This window comes from Patella vulgata, chromosome 3 (assembly GCF_932274485.2).
Source record: "Patella vulgata chromosome 3, xgPatVulg1.2, whole genome shotgun sequence".
NCBI classification, from domain to species: Eukaryota; Metazoa; Mollusca; class Gastropoda; family Patellidae; genus Patella; species Patella vulgata.
Genome location: NC_065881.2, coordinates 13705641 through 13718475, shown reverse-complemented (window position 1 = coordinate 13718475; position 12835 = coordinate 13705641). Strand labels below are relative to the sequence as shown.

General features: G+C 38.3%; 1 protein-coding gene and 1 long non-coding RNA gene across 2 annotated transcripts in view; both read left to right on the top strand.

The window, feature by feature from the left end:
* The window catches only part of LOC126816140 (uncharacterized), a 50005-nt gene that overhangs the window by 6117 nt on the left and 31053 nt on the right, over window positions 1–12835 (top strand). Inside the window, exons 6-13 of the mRNA XM_056099694.1 lie at window positions 5478–5613; window positions 5824–5975; window positions 6803–6956; window positions 7901–8058; window positions 8682–8802; window positions 9549–9694; window positions 10414–10549; window positions 11074–11222. Coding sequence (XP_055955669.1) covers window positions 5478–5613; window positions 5824–5975; window positions 6803–6956; window positions 7901–8058; window positions 8682–8802; window positions 9549–9694; window positions 10414–10549; window positions 11074–11222 — 1152 coding nt within the window. The remainder of the gene's footprint in view (window positions 1–5477; window positions 5614–5823; window positions 5976–6802; window positions 6957–7900; window positions 8059–8681; window positions 8803–9548; window positions 9695–10413; window positions 10550–11073; window positions 11223–12835) is intronic.
* Window positions 664–4998, top strand: LOC126816238 (uncharacterized). The gene is made up of 3 exons (XR_007678272.2): window positions 664–931; window positions 1385–1474; window positions 2999–4998. It is a non-coding gene; the product is annotated as an uncharacterized LOC126816238 (long non-coding RNA).

Genomic DNA, 12835 nt, shown 5'->3' with positions numbered 1-12835 from the left:
GAATTGGGCAAAAATCAGATTCTCCGTTTACACGATCAGTTTTCACGAAGAGCTGATAAAAACGCCACTAGATGTGCAAAAGGGTCCTAATAGAACACCGCATGGCGTGTATCCGCCTTCATTAGCCCGAACATAATCTTTAAGTAGCATTTATAGCGACTGGGAAACGCATTAACAGAACACAATGGGAGGAAATCGCTGGTTTTATTCTAAAAGCACGACGTTTCAACAATAAGTAGATTATTGAGCTTGATATCATAAGAGGATGTTAAAACTGATGATGGTTTCCTATAAAAATTGTATTCTGTTAATCATTAACTCGATTGCAGCCAAAAAGTGGTACGTAAGAACCCATTTCATTTCCGTTCAAGACAAAGTAGCAGCGTCAGATACTCGACCACTAAAGCAGTTTCAGTATAAGCTGTTTTGATGTTGATACTAATTTTAGATTATGTATTGATGTTGATATTAATTTTAGATTATGTATTGATGTTGATATTAATTTTAGATTATGTATTATTTAATTTCATTATTGCGAGTAAAAAATAGTTTGATGACAATTTCAATTTTAAGCATCACATGATTAATTTTTGAAATAGTTTTGAGTGTAAATTAGTTTGATAATATTATTATTATTTAATTAAGATTATATTACACTGTAAGCCTTTTCTGTAATTTTTACAGACTTGTTTCTGTAAAACGCCTACAGCGCAGGTCTGTTATCCTGATAACAGACACGAGTCTGTTAATATTTAAGAAATACAGAATTTCGTCCGTAAATATGACATACGGGTGTTTAAATTAAAGTGACGTCATCGGTCTTCCTGGGCGCCATTACTGCGAAGACCGTTAGTTAGCGGCAAAGAGGAATCCCTCAACATCGAGCACAATAGTTGAACATTACAGTCAATACCAAACATTGCAGTTTTAGGTAAGTATACAGTAGGGACACATCTTTGTTTGACATAGATTGATTCTTAGCATTCGTAAAAATGTACGGTAACTGATTTATGAAATAGTAGGAATAGACTCTTCTACTTCTAGACAAATGGACATACATGATACTCACATACACTGTCACAGTGTTAGTGTTAGCACAGAGTAAACATACACTCTGGTGTTAGTGCTAGGCCTAATATTTTTTCGCATTGTTTTTGGAGGCTTCAGTTCCAGTTGAGGCTACTCGGATGACATAATAATAACATTGATATAGAAAAAAAATATATGAACTATGAAGGGCTAACATTTCTGGGCTTCATTAAGTTCATAGTCTCAGGTCTGTAGGCTAGGCCTACCACTGAAAACCATTATTAAGAATTTATTGAATTGTCAATGCATTGTCTGGATAATGATCTTTAATTTTTTATTTTACTAATTTGTTTAGGCACAGCTTATTGCATCCTTGAGTGCCATTCCTGTCATCTATAGAGTGGGCTACCCAGCCTTTCTCTGTGTTAGTAAAATTTTTTCAAAGGTAGGCCCTACCGGTAAAGAAAAATTATAAGATTGAACTTACTGAAGATAATAATTTTGGGAGTTGAGCGCATTGTTAATGAAAACCAACACTTCCTGCCCTCTGCTTGGACCTTGAAATTTGAGGGGTGGTTGGACGAATGGTCTAACCATGGAGCTTATATAAGATCCATGGTCTAACATGGGCCTTAGTTAGGTCAGAATGAAGCCTATGTCTTTGAGTCAAGTGGCGTTGAAAGGAGTAAGATTGCCTGACTAACCGTGTTCATTTTTTCTGGGTCGTTCGTTTTCCTCCCACTGTTTATAAAAGACCTACGGTTAAAGCGATTATTGAAATAAAATTCTATGTTTATTAGTCCAAAAATGACCTAGTTCGTGTTGTGTGTGGATGTTAAATCCCATTTCTCTCTCCCAGCTTGAACCTTGGGGTAGGTCTTATTAGCAACAGGTGAATCCTATTTTAGTCTGCTTTTAGATTTACCTGTCATAGGTGCAGAGTCGCCACTGGTTAGTCCAAAAATCTGATCAGAAACCCAAGATGCGGTAACGATAGAAGAAAGCATGGGTTTTAACCCGGAAAGCAATGGGTGTTACGTTAGTTACAGCTACTACCAATATGAATCATGATCAGAAAAGTTCAACCTAACTTAAAGGAGCTAAATCTGTATTCTTTGGCCCCGAGAAATGAACACAATGGGTCGCAACGATAATAATCTATTATGAATGTCTATAAACTGATTTACATTCAGTCGTTTCTGTTTTTAGTGTAATTTGTAATCAGTTATGCTCGGCGAAATATGTCCAAATTGAATGGCAGTCTGGTTATTCCAGTATACACTGATAGTATTTGTGATATGTTTAGTCTCCTGGGGGGGTTGGATGGCTGAATGGTTAGCACGTGCGCGCTGTACCATAAAGTCTGTCATTGAGTCAACTGGCGTGGTTTCGAATCCCCGGTTGTACGTGGCAAGGAGTAGGGTCGCCTGTCCAACCTCGTGGGTTTTTCTCCGGGTCCTCCGGTTTCCTCCCACTGCTAAAGACCCCTACGCGCAAGCGAATTATTGAAATAAAATTAAAACCATATGTTAGTCCTGAAATGACCTAGTTTGTGTCGAGTGGACGTTAAACCCCATTTCTCTCTCTCTCTCTTTAGTCTCCTGTTTGTGGACATGAAACTTCATTTTCTCGCACATTTAGCTCCCTTTTCCTTAATTAAAATGTGTAGGGTCGCCTGTCCAACCTCGTGGGTTTTTCTCCGGGTCCTCCGGTTTCCTCCCACTGCTAAAGACCCCTACGCGCAAGCGAATTATTGAAATAAAATTAAACCATATGTTAGTCCTGAAATGACCTAGTTTGTGTCGAGTGGACGTTAAACCCCATTTCTCTCTCTCTCTCTCTAGTCTCCTGTTTGTGGACATGAAACTTCATTTTCTCGCACATTTAGCTCCCTTTTCCTTAATTAAAATGTGTTCTTTTGAAATGGATGTCATAAGAAACAACCTGATTGAGAATATTTGTTTTGCAGGTGCATTTTTGAAATTAACCCAGATAACGCACAGAAATCATGAAAAAGAGGAAGACTCGAGTGTGCCAAAAAGTGGTATAACTAATCACTAAACTGTCAAACTTTAAATGGATGAAGTACAGTTACAACAATAGCAACAATATACCGGTACTGTGAGAAGGTATACGACGGTATAGATGCCACATTTTGGTTCAAGGTGCTTTAAATTCTGGACTACGGTTTGGTTAACATGGTACAGATATTTTAACTGTCCATTTTCATCCGATGCAGAATACTCCCCTGTAGTTCATGTGACAAGAAGGAGAAAAGATGGCTTTCGGCAATGAAACATGTGTCCCGCTGAAAGTACATTCCCCTCCGGCGAACCACAAATCACGGATATAGGAACATTTTGAATCAAAAACGTCAGATGGAAAAGCAGTGGCTAGGGAGCTGGAAACACGTCCAAGAAGAAATACTGTGATATGTATCGTTGCAACCTATGATGCAATAATGTTCATGCATGCAAACTTTAGGGATAGGCCTATTGAGTTTATGGTTAGTTTTTATACACCAGCACATAGTGTGTATAAAATAGGTGATAAGGGACCGAGCCACAACCCTTTTATGAGTGATACTTTGTAAATGAGACTTTAAACGCACTGCAAGAAATCTTTTTAATGAATCTTCTTAATTAAACTTGATCTTCTTATTGTACTTTTGATAAGATGTCCGTTTACTTTAATGGAAAAATCTTTTGGTCATTTAATTTGTCCATCAACAATTTGGTACATTTGTAAAATTATCCTCAGTTCATTTTGTCTCTAAATATGCGGCCGTGTTGCATAAACATTAAAATTGTGTAACTCTCATCTACACATTTCATTTTGGGACTGGTTCATTAACTTTGTCAGTAGTCGAGTTCCATCTAAATTTTTATCTACGAGACTGAATCAATTTATGCCATTCTCACTAAGGAATGTACATGCTTAGGCAGAGTTATTGTGGAAAATTTAATGATATACATTTTCAAACAGAGATTAAGCTAATCATTGAAACAAGCTGTACATTTAAGGTGGAATAATAGGAATTCTGCATTGATGCTGTTCTTGTTTTAAAGTCATGATACTTTTGGGGTTCAATAATTGTTAGATTTTAAATTGTTCATTTAAACATTTAGAATGCAAATTCATTAATTCCAAAAATTTGAATGATTTCATTATTTCATTAGATCATGTTTTACTGTTATAATTTACTTTCATGTTGTTGATGTTTTAAATAATAGATTTGAGGTAAATATTACAACACCTTGGTTAAGATTTTAGAAAAAGATTTGAGGATAATTCTATTGTAACACACTGATTATATATTTGTAGAATAGATTCAGAATGTTGTTGTTCTACTATTAAAAAAATTCATTTAAATATTATAATGTAAATGTTACATGTACAAGAATTTGAATGGATAATTTCATTATTGTTAAATTTATATTTTGTTGCTACCCATTATTTGATACATCCATGGAAATTTTCACATACATTTTTTAATTGCTGGGAATTTTTGTTTGCTTGTCTTGTGAGAACTTGATAAATATTTTGGAGAGTTATTTCCCTTGTTAATAGGGCAACAAATTCTCTTCTTTTTTTTTTAAAAGTCGTCACTATTCCATGTACAAATGTTCATTATTATTAATGAAGAATTATGAAAGGAGCTTTGTTTTTGTTGAAATATACCACCAAACTGCTTGACAGCCAAAGAATATGTTAGATCTCTAAACATTCTCCATATTGTAATATCAAATCTGCTCTTGATCAAATGTGTTAAAAATATGAATTTGTGGTTGACAGGTTTTTTTTTTTTTAAGGCAGTTGTTAGCTTTACTTACTGACAGTAATCTCCAATTTCCAGTATTTTCAGGTCTTTTATTATATCTTAAACTATCATGTAAAAGCATTTTTGAGGAATTAATTGTATCTTATATTGTTTTGAATAATTAAATTCTGTTTTAAATCTTAAGTAAATGTCTTTTTGATGCTTATCATACCATAAGTTTTTTACAGCTGTAAAACATTTTCCGTAAAATTTACGAACAAATGGCTGGCAGCTAGGTTGCCAATCTTTGGACGTAATTTTTACGACATGTTCGTAAAAATATATTTACGGTGTGTCGTAATTTTTACGTACATTGGTTGGCAACCTAGCTGCCAGCCATTTGTCCGTAAATTTTACGGAAAAAGTTTTACAGTGTATGAGTGTAAATTGTTTTGATATTATTCATTTCAGTCATTGTTTTGATATCTTTCATTTCAGATTTTATTATGAGTTGAAATTGTTTTGATATTATTATTAATTGCAGACATTGTCTTGATATTATTAATTTTTCAGATTACATTATGAGTGTAAATTGTTTTAATATAATGCATTTCAGACTATATTGTGAGCCTCAATTGTTTTGATATATTGTGACTGGAAATTGTATTGATATTATGAATAATTTCAGATTATATTGTGAGTCAAAATGCCTCCAGCTTACCTTCTATTTGTGATGACAGTGAAACACTGAAAGAGATTGCCATGCCCTGTGTTTCAACAATTTATAAAAGTATCGCTCAATTTAATATGCCCACCTCATGCTTGTAAGTTATAGTTTGAATCATGATTATATTTACTCATAACTATATAATATGACTACCTCATGCTTGTAAGGTTTTGGTCACAGTATGCTTGTAATTTATAGTTTGAAACACAGTTGTAACCATAGTATAATATGACTACATCATGCGTGTAGCTACCAATATCTACATCAGGTTTCGGAAACTATAAGTATCAGTGTCTTCTGTTTTCAGTATGGTGCTGACACCTTTAACTGGGTGTTTCCAATCAGTTTTACAACCCTTGGGTGTGTCTTGTTCACCTCAGAAAATAGCTAATGTATTAACAGACAATAAAGACCTACTTGAACAATTCTTCCCCAATATTGACTTCACACCTTGTTTATGTAAGTATAGATTAGTTTTAGATTTTAGAATTGTTAACGCCACACGAAAATCACATGTCCACTAGGTTATTTCGGAACAAACACGTGGTTCAATTTTATTTAAATAATTCGCTTAGCAGTGTGTCGAGTGGACGTTAAACTACTTCACTCTGAGCCGAGAAGAACACATTTCAAAAACACTGTAGCGTCGGTTGTCATTGTTAACGTTGTTGCAATAAAAAACAAAGCCCATGATTATCCATTTGTAAAGTTAACCGTTAATTGCAGTTGAATCGCCGATCGGATTCACATCTGTTTAATATCGTACCCATCAGATGACATCGAGATTTGATTATGATCTTGTCATGTTAAAAATTGTCTAATTAACAGTTTAAGGCCTACAGAAAGACCTGCAATAGGCAGATTTAGCTCTTGAATAATTTATGTTAAACAACTAATGCAATCTGATTAAAATATATTTCGTTTCGTTTTTTATACTTTCGATGGCCCACACTACATGAAGATCTGACCGGTTGTAGCGATAGGTCGCGTCAGAGGTCATACGAGCGGTATTTGACCTAAGACGTTATACATTTGATTAACCAATCATCATTGATGTTACTAGTGAATTAGCCAAAGTTACGCCTAAAGCTCTCCTTAACAGAAAGTGGCATTGGCTAAGCCCTCACACCATTCAGAACACGTCAATGATAACAACTCTTCCAGATCCTAGTATAGTAAAGACAAGTAAAACGAAATTTTGAACTATAAAAACGAAACGAAATAGGATCTGTGTTTTAATCAGATTGCAACTACTGAATATTGTTCTGATTGTGTATATTTTCCAGCTAATGGAACTTTCCAGGGTATATGTCCAGTTCTGATTGCTTCGCCCACTACCACAACAACTAGTGTTATTAGCGGTCTTGATAATGCTTTCGTCTGTTTGTCAGCTGTCTTTACATCCATGATGTCACCTCTACAACAAGATCAAGTCTGTAGGTAAGTAGAAAGGGCACTAGTCAAATATGTTCACGATCATCAGTATGCAAGCTATCCATCACAATATAGCCATTATGTGCTGGTCGTCAATTGATGTGGGGGTGGGGGTCACGGTGGCTAAGTGGGTAAGACGCTAGCTCGATAGTCTGGTTGTCGGGTGTTCGATCCTTGCATTGAACGAGAAAGTTCATCCAGATTTTCCGGCGTGGTTCCCCCTTGTCAGTGATGCAGGGCGGAGGGCCTAACAAGGACAGCTTTCTAGTCGTTCGGATGGACGAAAAACCGAGGTCCCAGGTACACATTGGCGTGCACGTAAAAGATCCTTTGACAGTTGGAATTCGATATAAGAGTAGGCCGTAGTGCCGCTTTCCGGGCAAAAGTTCCCTCATAGCACACTGTATGGCGTATGCCCGTCTTCCTTAGCCCAGTTCCGAGCAGAACAATAGGACGCTAAACCCCATTTCATTTCATTTGTCAATTGCTGTAGTCCCGTCTAAATTTGGGGAGTTGGGTTGTCGAATGGTTTAACGCGTGCGCGTTGGATTAAAAGTTTAGTCATCGATTCGAGTCGTGTGCTTTAGATTTCCCGCTTGTAAGTGACAAGGAGTGGGGTCGCTTGTCCAACCTCGTGGGTTTACTCCGGGTCTTCCGCCCCCCCCCCCCCAGTTAAAAAAAACCTACACGCAAACAACTTATTGAAATACAAAATGTGAGTCCTGCAATGACCATCTTTATGTCATGTGGACGTTAAACCTATTTCGCTCGCTTACTCCCTATGCATTATTGAACCAAACTAAAACATGTTTGTCATGTATTTCCATAGTTTGTGTGGAGTAGACCCCCACCCCCTCTCTCTCTTTCTCTCTCTCCCTCTTTCTCTCTCTCTCTCTCTCTCCCTCTTCCCTCTCTCTCTTTCTCTCATTGTTTTTTATTATGTTTTCCAGTGTGTATTCGGCGGCATTAAGGTGTGTGATAGCCAAGAGTGAGTTGAAAGGTTACAACACCTCGTGTAATGAAAACAATATATCACCCATTTTAACAGCAGCTTTAGCAGTTTTACCAATGTTTAACAACGCCAACACTTCTATTGATAAATGTCAAGGTACATTGTTGATTCATTATTATTTCTTCAAGATTCAAGAGTCTAGTCCTTCGGGTAGAACAAAAACTAGATCCACCCATTTTCTCATCCTCGTGTAGGTAACATAACAATGGACAGTTGGTAATATCAAGGTACATTATTGATTCATTATTGTTTTGTTAAGAGTCTAGTTGTTCGGGTAGAACAAAAACTAGAACTACCCATTTTGTCATCCAGGTGTAGGAAACATAAACATGGACAGTTAGAAATGAACGACGAGTAATCTGAGACGCAACCGTATCAAACACATTAAAGGACAATATTGGTTCCAGTCATTATCACATATGTGATAGAACTGGTTAAACACATTCCAAATATATTTTTAACACAGAGATCATTGCTACGATAGCTGAGTAATACAGGTTTCCCGTATCGGAAGTGACTAACGCCAAAGGAAAACACGAGTCACGGCTCTATATAACTGACTGAAGCGACGAGTGATAACAGATACACGGCCGAATTTCTGCTCACTAATAATTCCTTTGACGTTATGCACAAATAGAAGAAGAGGACGTTAGTGTTAATATGGCTGATGAATTGTGCTAGTGAGATATCAAGCCCACATTTTAGGGTTTTTTTTTCAGGTTCCGGACCATCAACAAAACCTATCTGTAAAGACACTAGAGTATTGGCGTCATTAGCTGTATCACAAACATGTGCTCTGTATCTGAGTTTTTCCCAGTCTAGACCCGGTGGAGTCTGTGGGTAGGTCATCACAGTCTTTTGTTTCTAAATACTAATACAAAAACTAAAAATGAAAGACGTTTTTTATTTAATTCAAAGACAGCTAAAAATAGGGCTATACTATATACCGGAAAACACCGTGTTATACTGAATACCGGAAAACACCGGAAAAACACTAAATACCGGAAAACACACTAAATACCGGAAACCACCCTAAATAGGTAACCCGGAGAAGGGCTATACTATAAACCGGAAACTAACCCTAACCCAGGCACACAGAGGACCAGGCTCCCGGTTACCTATTTAGGGTGCCAGTCTCCGGGTTACCTATTTAGGGTATTTTCCGGTATAGGATGTTGATCAGAGACGCTGGACATTCACCCTTTACGGTATTAAACACGAAATGTTTATCTGCTTGATACGGATTCCTTGCATCTGTCTAACCTCCTCCCCCCCCCCCCCACTTCTCCCCACAATACACCCAACACATTCCACATTGCACTCAGTTAGTACCTGGGTGGCCGAATGGTCTAATATGTGTGTTTTTGATTCCCCGCTTGTATGTGACAAGCAGTAGTAGGGTCGCCTACTTGCATCCAGTGTTAGTCCTGAAATGACCTAGTTTTTGTCGGGTCGACGGTAAACCTCATTTCTCCCCGCCTCCGTCGGTAGTGTCATTTAATACTGTTTTATTTTGTCGGGTCGACGTTAAACCCCATTCCCCGTCGGTACTGTCATTTAATACTGTTTTATTTTTGTTCTTCTAGAGGATTAATAGAGTGTGTAGGGGTCAACCTGGGTTCATCTGGAATGTACTGTCGAAATGATGAAATCGGTACAGCATTAGTACAAGAGACAGTGTTACTACAGCAATTTAATATAACATTCAACCCCTCAGAGTGTACTACAAATCGTAAGTTTATTTCATTATATTCATGAATATTGGGACACTACCAACAATCAATATTCTGAATATGTCACGAACGACACTTTGTATTAACTCGCTACATCTGTATATTAATTTTCCCATTAGAGATCAGCATAGTACACCGTATGGCGTATACCCTGTATGAGCAGAACAGTAGGGCATATACCCTGTCGGAGCAGAACAGTAGGGCGTTAAACCTCATTTCATTCCATTTCTATTTATTATACCGGTGCCTAGGGCACCCACATGGCAGAAATAACAAAGTTGACATATACATTACCATGTGCTTGTCTCAAAATGATATAAATATTATAGTTAAAACCTGCTCCTAATGACTTTGGGAGCCACTGTGACTCATTGAGTAAGTCATTTGCTCGTTAACCTGGAGGTCCGGTGTTCGATCTCTGCGTTGGCCGAGAAAGTTCATCGGGAATTTTCCGGCGTGTTTCCTCCTTGTCAGTGATGCAGGACGGAGGGTCTGGGAAGGGGCAACGTATATTCGTTCGAATGGGATAAAAACCAAGGCCCCGTGTACATATTGGAAGTTGGAATTCGATACAAGAGGAGGTCGTAGTGCCACTGTCCGGGCAATATTCCCCTCGCATTACACTGCTGTATGGCATATGCTCGTTTTCATTTGGCCAGCAGGACGTTGAACCCCATTTTATTTCATTTCCTAATGTCTATGATTTTGTCTATTTCAGGTACGTTACCATCGTATCCCACGTCTAATATAAGTGAATGTTTCAATGTTCTACAATCTGAGATTAATCCCGTATTGTATTGTAATCATTCTTTACGAGCTATTAATAGAACAAAAGACCTAACAGAACAATGCAGGTGAATAGTTAGTTTAATAAAACGTACATGTAGTCTGTGCAGTGGACAAGTTAACAAATTAACAAACTACCACTTGAACGTTGGCATGTGGACAAGTTAACAACTTAACAGAATCAGTATGAATCGTGATAGTTTGACAAGTTTACAAATTAACAGAATAGCCCACCGTTTGATTGTTGACATTTGTACAAGTTAACAAATGAACAGAAAAAGTTTGAATTTTCTCAGTTTGATATGTTGACAAATTAACAGAATAGCCTACCGCTTGGCTAAGTTGACAAATTAATGAATACCGGTTGAATGTTAAATGTGCACAAATTAACAATAAACACGTATAGTCGTTCGGATGGTATGGAATACCAAGATCCAGAATACACGTTTGCACGTGAAAGATCCCATGACAGCTCGAATTCAAAAAAGTCTGATAGACCAATGTCCTTGCCAAAATTTCAATAACTGGTCACGGTCGGGGTTTGTTCAAAGTAATACGTTAAACCCCATTTGATTTGATTTTATAAATTCAGAATATTACCAGATTTACTGCAATGTTTGGTTATGTCTACCCACTATACCGGTTATAACTGTAGTGTGGATCAACTGTTTACATTATACAAGGCCAATAACTCACTTATTACACAGTTTGCACCCAAATTTGATCCGCTTGCATGCTCAGGTAAATTTCTTAAGTAACTACTTTGATATAATCTATTAGAGGTATTTTGTAACTGGATAGAGCAATAAACTATAACACATTCTTATATGGAAGAACAATTACTGATTTATTTAGGCGACATTTCGGAACTTTTTCTTACCAAGTGCGTATCTGGAATGGGTCTTTGTAAGGGAAATGCGTGTGCTGGCACTGGACAACAACCTAAAATAGTAAGGAAATTAAAAAGTATTCCATCGAACTATACTATTCAAAAAAGTAGGGGATATTTGATTTTTAAGTGTTATTAAAGTCACCTAATGAAACTGACGAAGAAACAAATGACAAAATGAAATGAAGTTCACATTCATCGATTTATTCCAAATGATCGTTAGACTAAGTAAGGCACAGACTGACCATTATAAGGGTAAAATGATACCCGGGGTCAAACAGCAAAGTTACCACAGCATCACAACCAAGTCAGTAACGGGTAAATCCTCCTCTGTTTGCCAAACAAGCATTGATCCGACGTGGCATACTCCTAATGAGACGTCTAAGGTCATTTTGGTCCAGATTGTCCCATTCCTGTTACAACGCAGCAGCAAGTTCTTGGACATTGGCAGGACGTTGTTGACGTTGACGTAACCTCTGTCCAAGCATGTCCCAGACATGCTCGATGGGGGAGAGGTCGGGACTCAGTGCTGGCCAAGGTAATGTGGTGATGTTCTGTTGTTGGAGGTAACCTGTAACGATCCTGGCCCTGTGACATCTTGCGTTGTCATCCTGGAAGATGAAACGGCGGCCATGACGTCGTGCGAACGGCACAACATGGACTGCCAAGATGTTGTCCCGGTAGTACTGGCCTGTAACACGCCCTGCAACAACATGTAAAGCCGTTCTACCAGCAACAGTGATGCCTCCCCACACCATAACAGAACCACCCCCAAATCGATCATGTCTGATGACGTTAACGTCTTGGAAGCGCTCGTTTCGACGACGCCACACCCTCCTACGTCTGTCCAAAAAATCAACAGTGAACCTTGACTCATCTGAAAACATCACATTGCTCCAGCGTCGATTATCCCAGTGTTGACGATCCCTACACCAACGACGTCTTGCCTGAATGTGATGATCTCTCAAACAAGGGATCGCGCGAGGACGTCGGGCGCGAAGGTGACCCCTATGCAGTCGATTCCGAATCGTCTGGCCACTCACTCTCACACCAGTGTCTGTTTGAAGACGAGCGCTGATCTGATTTCCTGTGATGACACGATTTCCTGTGATGACACGATTTCTCAAGGCCAAGGTACGGATAAATCGATCCTGGGCTTGAGTTGTCGCCCTTGGTCGACCTGAGCGTGGTCTGTCCTGTACAGATTGTGTATCACGGTATCTGGACCATAGCCTGCTTATGACAGACTGAGAAACATTCATCGTCCGCGCCACAACCGCCTGTGTTGTGCCGATCTGTAGCATGCCAAGGGCACGTAACCTTTCATTTTGGGTAAGCCGACGCATATCAAAATTTGTTTTCTGGTCACTAAAACAATTAAACTGATGTTTCCACCCTGGAATTCAATGCCACAATGACTGTAACATTCAAAGTCAGAGTCGTGCAAATCTTGGGTTGGACTCCC